At 43.4% G+C, this 17,722-nt stretch overlaps 2 protein-coding genes and 1 pseudogene across 4 annotated transcripts in view; 2 read left to right on the top strand and 1 right to left on the bottom strand.

Moving 5' to 3' along the window:
• Positions 1 to 16: 16 nt before the first annotated feature.
• Positions 17 to 3,265, top strand: POP5 (POP5 ribonuclease P/MRP subunit). Of its 2 annotated transcripts, none has more exons than XM_040443692.1 (5): positions 17 to 101; positions 187 to 329; positions 1,487 to 1,636; positions 1,817 to 1,900; positions 2,986 to 3,265. In XM_040443692.1, the coding sequence occupies exons 1-5, from the start codon at positions 82 to 84 to the stop codon at positions 3,063 to 3,065; spliced, it is 477 nt and encodes a 158-aa protein (XP_040299626.1). In that variant the 5' UTR covers positions 17 to 81; the 3' UTR covers positions 3,066 to 3,265. The 2 variants fall into 2 exon arrangements, with proteins under 2 accessions (XP_040299626.1, XP_040299625.1); XM_040443691.1 differs by lacking the exon at positions 2,986 to 3,265 and adding an exon at positions 1,998 to 2,930 and having other exon boundaries at positions 27 to 101.
• A 166-nt stretch (positions 3,266 to 3,431) lies between these two features.
• The window catches only part of RNF10 (ring finger protein 10), a 35,119-nt gene continuing 20,828 nt past the window's right edge, over positions 3,432 to 17,722 (bottom strand). Inside the window, exons 7-17 of one of the 2 annotated variants that reach the window (XM_040443694.1) lie at positions 15,585 to 15,745; positions 14,219 to 14,344; positions 13,701 to 13,962; positions 13,352 to 13,485; positions 12,273 to 12,390; positions 11,944 to 12,045; positions 10,216 to 10,371; positions 8,601 to 8,701; positions 5,214 to 5,271; positions 4,924 to 5,141; positions 3,432 to 4,383 (exon numbers count right to left, since the gene is read on the bottom strand). In XM_040443694.1, the coding sequence (XP_040299628.1) occupies positions 4,033 to 4,383; positions 4,924 to 5,141; positions 5,214 to 5,271; positions 8,601 to 8,701; positions 10,216 to 10,371; positions 11,944 to 12,045; positions 12,273 to 12,390; positions 13,352 to 13,485; positions 13,701 to 13,962; positions 14,219 to 14,344; positions 15,585 to 15,745 (1,787 nt within the window). In that variant the 3' untranslated portion in view covers positions 3,432 to 4,032. The remainder of the gene's footprint in view (positions 4,384 to 4,923; positions 5,142 to 5,213; positions 5,272 to 8,600; positions 8,702 to 10,215; positions 10,372 to 11,943; positions 12,046 to 12,272; positions 12,391 to 13,351; positions 13,486 to 13,700; positions 13,963 to 14,218; positions 14,345 to 15,584; positions 15,746 to 17,722) is intronic. The other variant, XM_040443695.1, reaches the window with a different exon arrangement.
• On the top strand, positions 7,793 to 8,068 carry LOC121010225 (40S ribosomal protein S29-like; annotated as a pseudogene).

The following is a 17,722-nucleotide window of genomic DNA, read 5'->3' on the forward strand; positions in this document are numbered from 1 at the left end:
ATTACGGAAACTAATTTCCCATTTGCCGCCAGCGAAACCGACATCCGCTTTGGGCGTAGGGCAGCCGGAGCAGAGACCGCCATGGTGCGATTCAAGCACAGGTAAGCGGCGGCGGCTCGACAAATCCTGCCCTGTTAGGTCCTCGCGGCCCCGGCTCCACGCTCACTTCCCTGCTGCCCTCCGCAGGTACCTGCTCTGCGAAGTCGTGTCTGATGACCCCCGCTGCCGTCTGAGTCTGGAGGACCGAGTGCTGGGCGGCCTCGTACGAGACACAATCGCTCGCGTGCACGGGACTTTCGGCGCCGCCTCCTGCTCCATCGGCTTCGCGGGTGCGAGGGTGCTGGGGAACTAGGTGGACGGTGGGTTTGGGAGGGAACGGGGCGGAAAGGGAGAAGGAAGGGGTAGGAGTGACCGCAGGAGCTTCCAAGCTCGATACACAATCCTCACTGTACGATATCGTCCTCTTGAGGCCACTTGAAGCCTGAGCCGGAAGTCTGAACGAGTCCGAAGTTAGGCAGAAAGCTAAAAGCGGGGGCGCCTGGGTGGCTCAGTTGGTTAAGTGTCGTCGGACTTAAGCTCAGGTCATGATCTGACAGTGAGTTCCAGCCCCAGGTAGAGCTCTTGTGCTGACAGCTCAGAGCCTGGAGCCCCTGCTTCGGATTCTGTGTCTCCCTCTCTCTGCCCCTACCCCTCTCACGCTCTCCCAAAAATAAGCAGTAAAAAAAAATTTTTTAAGGAAAAAAAAAAGCTAAAAGCAGAAGGCGATGGGACTTGGGGCAAGAATCTCCTTTGCCTATTTGACATAGTATTTTGGGGGATTGCGACTGAATTAAGCAGGATAATGAGTTAAATGGGGGAAGACGCGTATAGTTCCGAGAAAGCTATTTGTTACATTGACATCCTATGGTGCGAAGAATTGTCAGAATTACCTCTAAAAAGCCCTTAATAGTACAGGCAGGTAGAGTACAGAACTCATAATTGTGTGTATGTAAATGAGGAAGAGGATTCTTCCCACAGCACCAAGTTTTTTAAATTCGTTCCCTCCTTTACCCTGTGCTCAAAACTGAATACTGGAGAATCACATGCATGCACACAGGCACAATTCTCCTACATCAGGTCATTTGCAGTTGGCTGCTTCAAGACCTACAGAGCCCAGTTGCAATAGAACCACCTTTCAGCCAAGAGTTTTCTCTGAGGGAGGTGGATCTCTGCTAGCCCCAACCTCACTTATCATAGTGATTTAGAAGAGCATTTATAATTCTGAATTCATTCACCAGTTCCGAGTGGTGTGCAAAAGCTCTGGATGTGGTTTGTCCCCTTTCCATAAATGAAGGTCTGTTCTAAAGCTCTTTTCCTTTAGGAATTTGTTTTTACCCACTTGATAATACATCCCAAGTGCCACTGCCTGTCACCTAGTAGACTCTCGATTAGTCTTAAGATTTTTAAGTGAATCCAAAATCTCCCAAAATGATTTTTTTCCCTGTAGTGCGATACCTCAATGCCTATACTGGAATAGTGCTACTTCGATGCCGGAAAGAATTCTACCAACTCGTGTGCTCAGCTCTTCCTTTCATCACATACTTGGAGAACAAAGGACACCGTTACCCGTGTTTTCTTAACACTTTGCACGTGGGAGGTAGGGGTGCATATGGTATGGTTGCTGATTTCTAATACTAACAGGTTCAGGGTTCAGTCTTGACAGCGGGTGGGTCTTCTTGCTATCCTGCCAAGAACAAGACGTTTTCACCTAGCTTGGAAAGACTTGAAGCAGACACCTTTCACAAGCTGTTGACCACAAAGCTCTTTCATGTGCCAGGTACAATCCGAACATGTCAGAAGTTCCTGATTCGTTACAACAGGAGACAGCTATTGATGTTATTGCAGAACTGCACTGATGAAGGTAAGCGACATTAGCCCAGTGCCCACCGAACAGTAACTAACCTGAGTAAGAGGTCACTCCCAAAGACCTCTTTCATCCCTGCTGTCTGCCTTTCCAGGAGAGCGGGAAGCTATCCAGAAGTCTGTCACAAGAAGCTGTTTACTAGAGGAGAGGTCAGATGAGGAGCAGCTTTCAGATAGTGGCAGTGAGGAGCCTTCTGAAGCAATGGAGTGAATTTCTGCAGGCTATGCTGTGCCCAAGATTCAGGGCCCACTTGTTGGAACAGGACATTTTGGGAAGGCAGCAGCATCTACTACGGTTTCCCAAACTGGATGACTGCTGACCAGAGGCCAGGTTATCAGCTTAAAATGGAGGACGTGTTCACTTAAACTGAAGTCACTTTTACCTACCAGTGCCTGGTTAAGTGGTTCTGCAGGTGAAGCCCCTGTGGTTACAGACATCTCTGTATCTAATTGCCTGGCCAGAGTAGGTTTAATAAATGTCCTTGGCTTCTGTAGCATTTAGCTTACTTAAGTTCAAGTTTGGCCAGGTCTCCTTCCCCCTCAACCCCTGGCCTCACTGGGAAGACTGGCTCCCCTATAGGATAGCAGATGCATAGCCTCCCACTTGAGCCCTGTGCCCCAATCCCTAGGATGAACCCTAAGTATTCCAAGTCACTCAGAGTAAGTGTATTGGTGAGACACAGCAAGTGAACTGGTACAAATTTATAGCTGGTCTCATTCCTGACCCACAGGGCCTTAAAAATGCCAGATTCCTTACCAATAATAATCAGGTTAACAGGATGACACAGTTTTTGCACTTTTCTTGAGGGGGAACAAAACCTAGCCTTGCCTGACATCACTACAAAGCCAAGCAGCAGTTGCCAACTTCCAGTAGTTTTCTGCAATTCCTCCCTTCCCTACTGTCTTCACCTGACAGGTACCTGAAAACCCGTGACCCTGCCACACTCACAGAAGCAGGAAGGTTTTGATCTACTGCTGACATTTCTAGGATGTTTTTTTGAATAAAACATGTTATTCGGAGTCCCTTACACATTTAACAGAAGGATTTGTAATTTTTGTTTCAACATGTCCCCTCATTTTCAGGGCTGAAACACCCTCATCCACCCAGGAGAGTTCCTATTCCAGAATTTCTGAACTTCTTCCTTTTAAGAATGACGGGTTAAAGCTAAGCCCAACTCAAGAACCCTTTGGGCCTGACACCAGGAGAGACATTGCTCCATGATAAGAGTGCTCAAACTTCTAGTGTTGTTACTTTAACCTATTTAAGGGGGAGCCTGGGTGGCTCAGTCAGTTAAACGTCCATCTGACTCTTGATTTTTTTCAAGTCATGTTCTCAGGGTTCGTGAGTTCGGGCCCCCACTGTCAGGGACTGTGCTGACAGTGCAGGGCCTGCTTGGGGGATTCTCTCTCTCTCTCTCCCCCCTCTCCCACACTCTCTCAGAATAAACTTTAAAAAAAAAAGTCTTAACCTATTTAAGAGGTATGTCTATCTAACCTATAATGAACTTTAAAAAACCAGAAAGTTCGCATTGCTTGTGCAAGTGATTTATTGCAACTATTTGCCTTCACATTCTACTATACCTAGAGGTCACTTTATTAAGCAGCAAAATAATTCACATCACTCAAATTCAGCTGAAACCAAGGCATAGACCGCTTCAGACAAAAGGAGGCAGTGGGTACCCCCACCGCTTTCAAACCTGCCCTACTCTGCCGCTCCTACAACTGAGGCCACTGTCACTTTTAACAGGCTTGACCTAAAAGTTGGCAGGTTCCAGGCCTTCTTTAGTGACAATTACACCTTTCCTTGCCAAACAGAAGCCACATTCAAGAGGTGTAAAACCCTCCATCACATATGTAAGCAACCCAGGTCTGGCACCACAACTGACCATTTCTCAGAAGAAAAACTGCAATTCAGGCTGGGTATCCTAAGTCTGTTTTATTCCCATCCTTCTGTTTCTTTAACAAGAGGAGAACTAAACAGGAAAGATTCAGCTGTTTTTAAAAGACACATTGATAGGTGTGTTGAAGCCATGATGCCCTGACATGTCAGTAGAACAGTGCTAGAACACTCTGGTTTGGGCTGCTCTGTGGGATGTTGAAGGAACTCAAACTTACTTGGGTTGAGAAAAACTAATTACATGGGGCAAAAAGACTAACCTGGTAACAAACTAAAAATCTTGGCAGGAAGAGAGATCTCTTGTGTGTCAATACTTTATTTTGGTGTAAAGATGGGAAGCTGGAAAATACACTGTATTTAAAATTTTCTTGGTTCCCCCTCACGCTGTGGAAACCCCCTCCCCCCAGAGCTAATCTGTTCAAACTCAAATACTTAAAAATTACAGCAGCAAAACAAAAGCACAGGAAAAAGAAAACCAGATGGAGAAGGTAGCCAGGGCCAGTAGTGTCACTTGGTGTGGACGACTGAGGTGCTGAACAGGAGCTTTTGTTTCTGTTTTTTTCTTTTCTTTCCTCCTTTCTCTTCTAAATGGAAACACAGAAAGAACTTAGCTTAGAATGCCATCCCCTTACCCCAGCCAGTTTCATCCCCGAGAGTCTCAGAGTGGCAGTTAAGGTTCTAGGATGAAGACCCCCTGGATCCAGATACCAGTCCTTGCACACTCCAGGTATCTGGGCAAGTCACTTTACATCCCTAGACCCGTTTCCTCATCTGTAACATAGTCCTACCCCTTTAATATGGTTGTTGGGAGAATAAAATGAGCACAAGGCTAGGTAGGCACAGCAAAGGCACACCACGAATGCTAGCGATCTTGTCTAACTGAATACTACAGAGTGGCGTGGGCTTCAAGCCTGACTTCTCCACCTATTGGCCACCTTCTACCAAACTCAGGATTCTAAAATCTACTCTCCATTACGTCTTAGAGGGAAAAAATATAGAGTTCTTCAGAATTTCACAGCTGGGCCTCAATAATTAATTTGGGGTGGCAAAAACGTCCTAGCTGACATGAGCATGTGAGCCTAGGGGCTCAAGAGAAAAGTGCCTGACTAATTAGTGATGCCCACCACTGGATCCAGGTGGGAATGACAACTCTGTACTGAGCACTCCGTTTCTTTGCCTTTACCAGAGAGGGGATCTGAAGTAGCTGGTGTGTCCAGTTTCATGAAGGCTGCTTCAATAGCTTGGCTGAAGGAATTCTGGAAACTGGGCACAGGAACACGGTCTGAGTTATCACTCTCCCCATCGCTGTCCACAGGAGCAGGAGGAACTAAGGTGTTTTCATCTATAAAATACCAGTGTTAATTTACTTTCTAAAAGGAGCCAAACTCCCCCTCCACCAGAGGGCCATTCTCACCTTTCTTTGGAGCAGTTTTGGGCCACACATCTGCTTTTGCTTTTCCAACTCTCAGCATCTGCCAAGGTGGGAAAGAAGGGAGAGAAGAATTTAAGCAACTGATCCAATTTCTTTCCCAGACTTGTGTCTTGACACTAACTGGCTAAAGGCACAAAGAACTATCACCTCTGGAAAAAAGGATTTTCCAAGTACTTCTCTCCTTAACATACTGTTTCAGTCATGTCCTCTATATCCTGACCAAGAGAACTAGCAGTAAACCCCCAAGGTAGGAAACCAAAGCCTGTGTTGTTCCTTAGGAAACAGATAAAGAACAGTGCATGGACTGACTACACAAGAGGTTCTTACTCAGACTCTCAAGCTGGGAATCCTGACTTCGTGTCATTCCCTTCTTCTGGTAAGTTTTTCCTGCTCTTCTTGGGACCCCTAAAATATAAACCTCTTGGAAGAAGCAAAACAAACCACCTGGTTATTGAACTCCAGTTACTTAAGGCCAAGAAAATCAATTTAACTTTATCCTAAAACTGCTCCAACAGCTGCCATTACCCTTCAGTCTCTGCTTTTCTAATAGCTCCTTAATTATTAACTTTTAGATCCAATCATAGACCAGATTCCTCCACGTACAATAAAATCAGAACCATCCCTCCTGCCCCTGAATGAGGAGTTCTTTCATCTCAGGTGGCTAAGGCCAGCTTCTTAATTATTGAGGGCCACACGTGTCATGCAACTCAAAGCAGGCTGAATTTTATCCCTGGGAAACTACCAAGAGACAAGCCCCATGAGATTCAAATAAGAATGTGTCATCCTAGGGGCGCCTGGGTGGCTCAGTCAGTTAAACGTCTGACTTCAGCTCAGGTCACGATCTCGCGGTCCGGGAGTTCGAGCCCCGTGTCGGGCTCTGGGCTGATGGCTCAGAGCCTGGTGCCTGCTTCTGATTCTGTGTCTCCCTCTCTCTCTCTGCCCCTCCCCCGTTCATGCTCTGTCTCTCTCTGTCTCAAAAAAAAAAAAAAAAAAAACGTTAAAAAAAAAAAAATGTTAAAAAAAAAAAGAATGCGTCATCCTAAAGTATGTGTCCCGAAGTGAGGTACAATATTATTCAAATGGAGTTGGGTTGGCAGAGGTTTATTTCACTGAATAACCTTTCTTCATCATGTACCACTTGGATGATCTTTTCCCTTGGTCCTTGGGAGTTAGGGGTCCAAAGAGTATGGAATCTGAATCATCTTACTCTTAAAAGGCCATTAAAATATCTATCACCTATGTGTTATTCTTGCCATAAATGTTTAAATGTTTAACCTGAATCCACTCATGAAAAAATAAACAGACAAATCCAAACTGCAGGACACTATATACAACAACTGGCCTGGATGCTTCAAAAATATCCATGCCACAGGAAGAAAACAAAGAGAGGCTAGAGAAACTGTTACAGATCACAGAAGACTAAAGAGACTTGACAAACACATGCAATGAGCAGTCTTTTTTTTCGACCGGACTGAAAACAATACAGGACCATTGAGACATGGAGAAATAAGTACTGTATTAGATACTCAATTAGCTGAATTTCTTTTATGTGATCATGACAAATGTGGTCATATAGAAGAATATCATTTGGGGGCACTTATCTTGTAAACAGTTGGTGGTAAACTCATTCAGGAGGTCTAACGTTTTCAATACAGTATAACAATAAAAAGAGAAAGCACATATAGCAAAATGCTAACAACGGGTGAACCTAGGTGAAAGGTATGAGCGTTCATTATGCTATTCCTTCAACACTTTTAAGTTTGAAGTTGTTCAACATATAAAGCTGAAAAAAGCAATAGCAATAAAACCTAATTTAAAAAAACAACTTCAGGGGCGCCTGGGTGGCGCAGTCGGTTAAGCATCCGACTTCAGCCAGGTCACGATCTCGCGGTCTGTGAGTTCGAGCCCCGCGTCGGGCTCTGGACTGATGGCTCAGAGCCTGGAGCCTGTTTCCAATTCTGTGTCTCCCTCTCTCTCTGCCCCTCCCCCGTTCATGCTCTGTCTCTCTCTGTCCCAAAAATAAATAAATGTTAAAAAAAAAAAAAAAATTTTAAAAAAACAACTTCAGGGGTCCATGGGTAGGCTCAAGTCAATTAAGCGTCCAACTCCTGATTTCGGCTCAGGTCATAATCTCACAGTTTGTGAGATCAAGCCCCGCATCAGACTCAACATGACAGCATGGAGCCTGCTTGGGATTTTCTCTCCCCTCTCTGCCCCTCCCCCTGCTCGATCACTCTCTATAAATAAACACTAAAAAACAAAAACAAATTTAAGCATTTGACATAATTCGTGGGAACCACTTGCTTATAACTTCTGAAACCTATCAGTTAATACTCAAGATTGCTCTCAATTATTTCTTCCTCCTTGACTTCAGGACTCGACTTACCAAAGTCCAATTCCTGCCTTTATCTCAGCACACACTGAGAAATGTGAGAAACCTCCACTATCACCAGCTCTAAAGAACTGTTAAGCTAATGATCCCAAACTAGCCCCAAAAGGTTAATACTAACTTCTAAAGGGGGTGTTCAGCAAGCTGTCCATCCATCCTCCTCAGTTATTTTAATGCAGGAATACTGAGTGTTTGTTAAAGGTTAATAAAATGATCTGACATCTCTGCCTCGCTGCATCCAAGAGAACAAGATGGGTCACCAGCTTTATGGGAGCCGGCTGAGGAAATCTGGCCAGGGTTTGCTGTGTCTGCCAAACCGGCATGGTCTGATTCAGAAATACAGCCTATGTGCCGCCAGTGTTTCTGTCGGTTTGCAAAGGATACAGGCTTCAGTAAATTGGATTAAGTGAACTTCTTTGAATGGGTCATCCAAGAAACCTACCTTAATGCCATCTTGTTTTACATAAAATAAAAACACTTAAAGAATAAAACAGAACACAAAAAGATCTGACATCAAGTTTCACTATCCTAGTGTTCCTCTAACTCAGCTGCCCAAGGAAGACAGTTTGGCTAGTTATAGGACAACCAAGACCACCTTTCCCTTCCCAAAGCAAAGAGAAATGGTTTATTATATGTAACAGGTACATACCACCTGAATCAGAAGTCCTAGAACCAGGGACCAGCTGAAATTGGTATCTCCCCAGCCCCTAAAACAACACTTAGTACCCAAGTATTTAATGATCTGTTAAAAAACTAAAGCTCTGATTCTCCCTCAGCTACCCTTGGCCTCTTTCTTTGGGAAGTCTACAATAACATCTGAAACTAAATCTAGAAGATTTCCTCTTAAAAAAAGGTTTCCATGATTATTACCATCAATACAACATTAGCCTGGAAGTCTCTCCTCCAGCGCAAAGATTTCCAGAAAGTACAAGCAGCAGAACTCACGTTAAATACCCGTGAACTGCTTCACAAAGATTTACCTGGGCAAAGGAAGGGAAGGGAGAGTCTTCTTCCAGACTCCCAACGCAGAATGAAGGACTGCCCTGACTGGCAGTCGGTGACAGAGGGGTCAGCAGAAAGTCTGAAAAGAAACCAGAGACCTGATTATATAAGTCAAGTTCCAAGAGAGAAGAGATGAACCCTAAATCAGGTCTAGATGATTACCAGCCCCACCACAAAAAGCAAACCTTGATCCAATTTCAATTCTGCCATGTTCTTATAAAGTCAAGAACATGGCCTATTATTCATACTAGTGATCTAGGGAAACAGAAGTTTAGTGGTCACAGTAATACTAGAAAACATGGCAGAATCTATTTCCATGCCAAAAAAAACCCCTTTCCACACCAGCTGACTCTCAAGGCCTAGGTACCGGTATGTCATGGGCTGGTTTTATGTGAATGAAAATGTTCTAACAAAAAGATAAAATTTAATCAGGTCAGCCTTTATGTTCCAGCCAGATGTGTATGACCTGCTCTATTCAGTTGGTATCCAAAACACACATCCAAATGGACAATATCCAACAGGAAGATGCAAGCTTTCCCCCGATACTCCCCAGGTAACAGTCTTTTCCATCCTTTCTGACCTAGAGTTGGGCATTTCCCACAGGTCTACCCACTGCCCTGATCACTGCTGGAAGGGAGAGGCCTCTATTCACTCTCCCAGTAGCAGACCCTTCCACAGTCAGCCAGGGCTATTTAGTACTTTCAGTCCTAGGACTATCCAGCTGCTCTTGCTTCAATACATTAAAGCCCATTCCTTCGAAAAAGCTAGTATGTGAAAGCACATACACAACCAATTTTTTATCACAGATAATGTAGTTGATGTTCTGCCATATTCCTCTGTATTTCAGCTCTCTTCTTAGACTAAAAAGCATAATAGTTGTGCATACACCCCTCAAGATGCAAGTTACAGTAACAGTCCTTGTCACTAAGCCCCTGCCTCAGCCTCAGGTTCCTAATCTGCAAAGTGACAAGCATATGATCATAGCAGTCACCAAGAGCTGTAAATATTCTGCTCTCGGACATTTTATTTAAAATGGCTGGCAGAGGGGCACCTGCGTGGCTCAGTTGGTTATGCATCCAACTTCGGCTCAGGTCATGATCTCACAGTTCATGAGTTTGAGCCCCACATCAGGCTCTCAGCTGTCAGCATGGAGCCTGCTTCAGATCCTCTATCCTCCTCAATCTCTCCCCTGCTTACGTGCTCTCTCCCTCTCCAAAATAATAATAATAATAATAATAATAATAATAATAATAAATTGATTAAATAAAACACTTAAAAAATCTTTAGAAATAAAACAGCTGGGTCACAGGGAAGAATCTAAGTTTAACTTTCCTGCCATATGAGCTGCCTTGAGGTTTTGAGGTTTTTAGAAAACAGCAGGGTATAAAGTAGTCAGTACAGCCAATCAGAAAGGTGAATCAAATGGCAAAAATCTGATGTACCCCAGAAATATATTAACTACCCAAAGTAAGGTTAATCACCTAAAAATCCCACCATACTGAGTAGGTTAGAGTTATAAATTCAGACACTAGGGCCTTGCTTAAGGTCTGTGGCTGGTGGGCAACTTCATTCTTTAAATCCCAACTCATTTACCTGCTTGGGAACCTGGACTTCTGCTAAGAGGAGACAGGGAGAGGGCACCATGGCCCTCGGTGCTGGTGGGACCCAAAGCAGAATCAGAGGTGCAGGTATAGGAATTGAAGGCAGGAAACTGCTGTAGATTCTCTAGGGGAATGTGGACTTCTGGATCTACAAAGAAAAAAGAAGAGTACAGTAGGGCCATTTAGAATATTCCTCAAATCTTTTCCAACAGTTGTGGATAGTCAATATGAATCCCCCAAGGCTCTAAGGTATGTAAACACGCTTTAAAACCCAAATTTATAGTAACTGTCACTTTATATTTTTGTTGATTTTTTTAAATGTTTACTTTGAGAAAGAGAACGTGCACACACACGCGTAAGCATGGGAGGGGCAGAGAGAAAGCCCGATGTGGGGCTTAAACTCACAACTGTGAGATCATGACCTGAGCTAAAGTCTGACACTTAACCAAATGAGCCACCCAGGAGCCCCTATATTTTTGTTTTAAAATAAAACCCTTTTGGGGGGCACCTGGCTGGCTCAGTTGGTAGAGCATGCAACTCTTAATCTCAGGGTTAAGTTCAAGCCCCACACTGGGTGTAGAGATCACTTAAAAATAAAATCTTAGGCACGCCTGGGTGGCTCAGTCAGTTAAGCATCTGACTTCAGCTCAGGTCATGATCTCACGGTTCGTGGGTTCGAGTCCCACGTCAAGCTCTGCACTGTCAGCCTGCTTCGGAATCTTTGTCTCCCTCTCTTTCTGCCCCTCCCCCACTCATGCACGTGTTCCTTCCATCCCTCTCTCTCTCTCAAAAAAAAACATTTAAAATAAAATCTTAAAAAATAAGTAAAAATAAAAAAATCTTTGCTCTGTTCTTAACTGAAGCCAAATATTATACATGATGGTTAATTATATTATTCTATGTACTTGTCTTTGGGTGTTTCTATAATAAAGAAGGTAAAATTAAAAAAGCCCCTGTACCTGAAACATCAGTTTTTTCAATTATTTAGGAAATGTGCCAAATAGCTACACAGCATTGGGACCCCAGCTATACACTTATCCCAGTTGGAGAAGTAAAATTTATGTTTACCACCATAAACATGTAGTCAAAACAGTGAAGTCCTTTCCCTGGCTGAGGACTCGATTCTTTGTTTTCTGGAGGATAAGTAAGTACACTCTCAAGTCACACTAATCTCCTGGATTCAATGAAGCTTATGTTGAAGAAGCAGATCAAAAGACTCTGTACTTACATGAAAGAGCTCTTAAATCTAACCTCCTGCATAGATTTCCTAGTTTGTCAAGGTTTCTACTATATCTTACTCTCTTGGTAGACTTGCGGTATACAGAGGTCTCCTTTAATAGAGTCAACGGTGGGATCAATGTTCCATTCAGAACACACAGGAGACAATCATCCCCTAAATTCAGCAGATCTCCAATTGCCTTCCCCAGAACAGGTTTTCTTGCCTACTATACCAAGGATAAATTTAATCTCATTCCTTATTAAAAGCTATGAACTTTGACCCCCATTAATTCACTTAATTCTCAAGTCTATGAACGAAGTACTCTCATGATTCACATTTGAGAGCTAAAAAAAAAAAAAAAACAAACAAACAAACAACAACAACAAAAAACAAGTGGCAGAACTGAGATGTGAACCAAATAGTCTGGCTCCTGGGCCCAAGCACTGAGTATCTCCATGAGGATGCACAGCTGTACTAGTCTAATAGAGTTCCTGAACTTACACTTGCCCTGTTTCTTGTTCTCCTCCATCTCAATCCTGCGCTCCCGGCGGCGTTCCTCCCGAGCCTTCTTCTGGCGCTGACGCTTCCTCTTCTCAATGTCATCTGTGGGATGGTCAGACAGTGAGCAGGCAGACCAAGGACAGCCTGGCCATTAACTCCTCCCAGGTGACTAGTCACTAAGGCCAACAAAAGGAGGCAGCTGGACTGGATGAATGGAGTATGGTATGGAGACTCATGACAGAGCTCCTAAATTCCTCCCATACTGGGTTTCCAATCAGAAGAAACCCTGAGCTTCACTATGAAGAGAAGCAGAGTGGGTGCATTCTTACCTGAGAATATCTCCAGAGTTTCCTTAGAGACCACAGGAGGCTGCAGAGCCAGTTCACAGATGCTGAACTCACAGGTGAGCGGCAGGTGAGAGAGGTATCTATGACGCTGCCGAACATCCTACCATGGAAAAGGGACCAAAACTCAACTAACACCAGGCCGAACTGTGAGGACAGAGGTTCCCATCCCAGACAGCTAACTCTTTGGGGCTCAAAGAGTTGTGCTCAAGGTATCACCATTTTGCAAAGCCAAACAGAAACTGTCAATTGACATTCAATAAGGTAAATGATCAACCAAAAGCAGTTTTTAGGTTTGTGCTGCACATGAATAAATCAAGCCTGGTAATAAATGATTTAAAGCTGATCAGCTGTTTCTGATTTTCTGGAGCCCACAACTGAGGAGAGAGAACAGGGGAAGATAAAGAGTATTTGTTGGCAAAAAACCTGAGATCCACTGACAATTAATAACTGGGAAGGTGGAAAAAGCAGATTTCCCTACTGAATAAAGCTTGGCCTGAAACAGTAAGAAAAAAAAAAAAAGCCCATCAATTTCAGTTTAATTTTCTTTTCCATTCTCTTTCTGCATGTTTGATGGAAAGTTTACAGCGTAACAAATTTGTGATCAATATAGGGATAACTCTCAAAGGGCAAAACCTCACATATATAAATTATCAGATAATAATTGATGGTATCTGTTAAGCCGAAAATGTGTTTCAATCTTGTATAACCTAGTATAGAGCCTCCAATAACTCTTCGATTCCTTGGACATTTCTCCCAAGCCATAAGGAAAAAGAAAAACAAACTCATCTTGAATGAAAGTGGGAGACATCTATGTTCCCAAACCACAATAAATGAACCTAAAAACAGAGAGCAAGGGGTGACTAACAGAACCCCGACATGGTAAGAGAGACCCATTTAACCTCTAAAATCTTTGCAGGCACAAAATCAGTGACAAAAATAGACTTAAAATACAAAAGCTAAGCTCTTTGAAGAACTGTGAGCATGGGCTGCTCAGGCCCATATCAAAGAGATCAGGTTGATGACACTCCAGAACCGTGCCACAGGGACAGGCAGGACCTTACCTCAGACATGGAGTAGCCGGCGATCTCCACCACTACTGCCGAGATCTTCTCCGGGCTCTGCTCCAGGCTGCCGTACTCCCTCACAAGGCAGCGCACATTCACAGGGTGCAGGAACATGTGCTGCCCGTCCTCCGCTGAAGACAAGCGGCTCTCTCACACAACAGTCGTGGCCAGTCCTCAAGACAGGGCCCCCCCCGTACAGCTAGGCCTGCCTCTCCCTCCCCGAGGCCAAAGGCAAAACAGACCCAAGCACCCACATCTAGCCGCAATACATCCTCCTGCTAAGAGGCCAGGCCACCTTGCTGAAACATCTCTATGGCAACCCAGCCCTCCTCTCAGGAACCCTCACCTTGGTAAAAGTAGTAACAAGGAGAGCCACTCAGGTGTGTGAAGCCTGGCTTGGTGATGGGTTCCTGCTGGCTGGACTCAGTACAAATGGTCCCCTCTCCAAGACTGTCATCTGCTAACTCTGAGTCATCACAGGCTTCAGGCTCCGGTTCAGACACTGCTTCCTCTTCCTCTACCAGAGGGAGAGCAAGAGGACGAGGAGAACCCAGAGAACAAACTTCGGTGGTCTCTTCATCAAAAGCAGACAGATAGTCTAACACACCCTGTTGGGACAAATTCTAGGTCAACAGAAAGTACATGTGGCAAAGGTAGACACATGAACCAAGTTCTCTGTAAGGTTTTCTTAGCTGTCACATTCATGGATTTAACATCCCTAGGTAAAGAACTAATAAGCAAATGGGAAATACTCCTAGTCCCCCCTCCTCTCCCATGAAGAGGCGATTTCACAACATCACCTACCAACTCAACAGCAGCCTTGAGGAATGGCACCCATTTAGTCTGTAACGGGGTCGCACTCACCTTCCTGGGTTGAAAAACGGACTCCTTCGCCAAGGGAGCCATCAGCACCAGTTGTTCCAGAGCAGGCACAACACTAAGGACCTCCCCTCTGCTTTCAGCCAATCCTGACAGAGCCTCTTCCCGAGTCTAAACCACCAGAGAGAAGACCAGAGAAAGCGAAGTTTCTAGAAACACACTTAGTTTGTAGGGCAAGGGCTTACAGTGGCCTTTCTCAACAGGAGCAAAAGTTAAAAGGCAACAAGACCCAATAGGAAAAGTACTTAAAATCCTCAATCCTTCAAGGAAACAGGGAGCAAAAAGCACCTGACACCCAAATGGGATGGTATTCTACTTACAATCTGACAGTGACAATACTACACAAAAGTTTCCTGAACAAAAAATCCAAGAACACAGAACTAGTCCTCTAGTTTTTACAAGCTACTCTTAAAGAGCCCCAGTGCGGGAAGCAGGGGTTTGGCCAACTGCCATCTCAACCTGGACAGCTCTACTTCTATACAGCTCGTCTTCTCTGAAATGCACTTGAACGAATGCTCTGCATTTAATTAAAAACAAAATGCACAGAACCTACTACTAAAGGAAGACTCAGAAGTCAGAAAGACAGGAATTCAAATACTAGCTTCATCTCATATTAGTTATATGTCCTCAAGCAAATTACCTAACCCATGACTCCATTTCCTCATCCGTGAAAGGGGATAGTTCACACCGGGATATGCAGCTCATGTGACATAAATGTAAGTACAGTACCTTAACAAAGGACCTGTCACATGCCAATTACTCAAGATACAAGGGCTTTCACTGTTCTAACACAGATCAGTGATTCTCAAAATATGGTCTGAGGATGAACATTAGAATCAGTCTGGAACTCATTATAACACAAATTATTAAGCGTATGGAGCCCATATTTGACTGAATTCACATCTCAGGGTGGAGGCCAACGCCCTGATTCTGATGTCTGGTAAGGATACACAGCACAGGAAATTCTCTATTTGGGTAATTTTTCCTGCTTCAAAATCCTCAGCAGGTATTACTAGGGCCTGCTGGATAGGCCATAACAATCTCTTCAAAATGTGCCTCAAATAAAACATCTCTAAAAATAAATCCAAGTGTTTCCTTAGGAAAAAAACCTACTTTGCTTAACTAAGAACATAGCTAACCTAAGACTAAGAGACTCCCGTGACTCAACTAGTTATAAGACGATTTTAATTTGTTCCTTTCAGCTGCAGAGTGCTTTAAAAACCACTAGGTCAACCATTCCCTCGCATCACCAATGGCCAGAGCAAACTGGCTATTTTAGCCATTAACTATGCGTTATCTTAAATTCAGGACCAAGATAACTTATCCCCACCATCCTGTCCTGTCATCCTACCTTGAGCTCCTGGATAGCTGCCTCAATAAAGCAGGACTCGGGAGTGTGCTTCTCCTCTGCCAGCTGCTGCTCCAAAGCTATTTTCTCTTCCTGAACTACCCGGTGCAGCACCTGCTCCTTAGAGGCCAGCAGCAACTTAGAGTACTGGCTGTGCTGTTCATCTACAAGAAAGCCAGCAAGATCACAAAAATGCAACAGTCAAAGCTTTGCAACCTTGTGGCTACACAGGAATTTACACAGCTTTTATCCCCCAAAGTGAAGATGGAGTAATCAAGCTAATTTTCTAAAAATAATTTAGCAATGACCTTAAATAAAAGGTTTATAACTCTGACCCCATAACACAAGGAATCCAAGAAAACCAAAGACGCAGTAAAAATGTTTTAGCCAAACTATTGATTACCCTATCGTCTATAATACAAAAAAATGCTACATCAACCAGTTAAGTCCAATAACAAAGAAACAGTTAATGACATGATGGCATATTCATTAAAGAGAATTTTGCAGACATTAAAAATGGTTTTCTGGGGCACATGGCTGACTCAGTTGGAAGAGCATGCGACTCTTGATCTTGGGGTTGTGAGTTCGAGCCCCATGATGGGTGTAGAGATATTTGAAATAAAACAAAACAAAAAAACAAAACAAAACAGGGGTGCCTGGCTGGCTCAGTCTGTTAGGCATCTGACTTCAGCTCAGGTCATGATCTCGTGGTTCATGGGTTTAAGCCCCACATCAGGCTCTGTTCTGACGGCTCTGAGCCTGAAGCCTGCTTCGGATTCTGTGTCTCCCTCTCTCTGTCCCTCCCCAACTCACACTCTGTCTCTCTCAAAAATGAATGTTAAAAAGAAAAAAAAAAAAAGTTTATTTAATGGGGCACCTGGCTGGCTCAGTTGGTTAAGCATCCGACTTTGGCTCACATCACGATCTCACAATTCTTGGGTTCGAGCCCCACGTCGGGCTCTGTGCTGACAGCTCAGAGCCTGGAGCCTACTTCAGATTCTGTGTTTCCTTCTCTCTCTCTGCCCCTCCCCAACTTGTGCTCTCTCTCAAAAATAAATAAACTAAAAAAAACTTTTTAATAAAAAAAATTTAAAGATAAAAAATAAGCTTTAAAAATTTTTAAATAAAAATGGTTTCGTGAGATGACATTTAGTGACATGTAGAAATACCTACATTACATGAATATAAAGCAGACACCAAAAACTAGAAAATTTAATCCCAATCTTGCAAAAATATACATGAGTAGAAAAATAATCTACAACTTTGGGATATCTCTGAGTAAAAGGACGATGGATGATTTGTTTCCTTTACTTCCCTCCCCCATATTTTCTGTACTTTTTAAAAACTTTAGGACAATGTTAACTTTTGGGAAACTCTTGAAATGCCCTGTTTTCCCACCCTCCGATCCTAGTATCTGCCCAGAGATAACCATTTACAAATTGTGATACGTATTTGCCAAATCTTTTTCTATACATTTATAAATCCATAATCACTTAAGAAAACAAAGGTTTTTCCATAAATGATAAACTTTAAGTTGTTCTGTGTTTTTCATCCAACCTGTATTAAATTCTTTCAAAACATTAATACAGAGGGGTGCCTGGGTGGCTCAGTTGGTTGAGTGTCCGATTTCGGCTCAGGTCATGATCTCACAGTTCCTTGGGTTCAAGCCCCGTGTCAGACCCTGTGCTGACATCTCACAGCCTGGAGCCTGCTTCAGATTCTGTGTTTCCCTCTCTCTCTCTCTCTGCCCGCCCCCCCCCCCCATTTATGCTCTTTCAAAAATAAATAAATATTAAAAAACAACTTTTTTATATGTTAATACAGAGATCCTATTTTTACCTTCTGTATTGTGTTCCACAGCATAACAAACACTGAGTGAGTTCCTTATGGAACGTTTATTTAGCTTATTGACAGCTTCTATTACATTGTAACAAAAATTCCTTATACGTATTCCTTGGTGCATATAATTTCTTTATATTAAGTACAAAAGCTGGACCAAAGGTTGTGCATATTTTAAATACTACCAAATTGCGCCCCCCCAAAAGCTGTATTGACTTACATTGCCACCCTGTATACAGTATTCGTTTTCCTACCCCTGCCAAAAACCTGGTCCTTCTAATGTCTTTTTTTTTTTTTTTTTT

Source organism: Herpailurus yagouaroundi, unplaced genomic scaffold (assembly GCF_014898765.1).
Source record: "Herpailurus yagouaroundi ecotype Mexico unplaced genomic scaffold, PumYag 191, whole genome shotgun sequence".
Lineage (NCBI taxonomy): Eukaryota > Metazoa > Chordata > Mammalia > Carnivora > Felidae > Herpailurus > Herpailurus yagouaroundi.

Coding starts and splice junctions, on each gene's coding strand:
- POP5 (XM_040443691.1), top strand. CDS start 82: ATGGTGCGATTCAAGCACAG. Junction 1,637..1,816: donor TAACACTTTGCACGTGGGAG/GTAGGGGTGCAT, acceptor TTCATGTGCCAG/GTACAATCCGAACATGTCAG. Junction 1,901..1,997: donor GCAGAACTGCACTGATGAAG/GTAAGCGACATT, acceptor CTGCCTTTCCAG/GAGAGCGGGAAGCTATCCAG.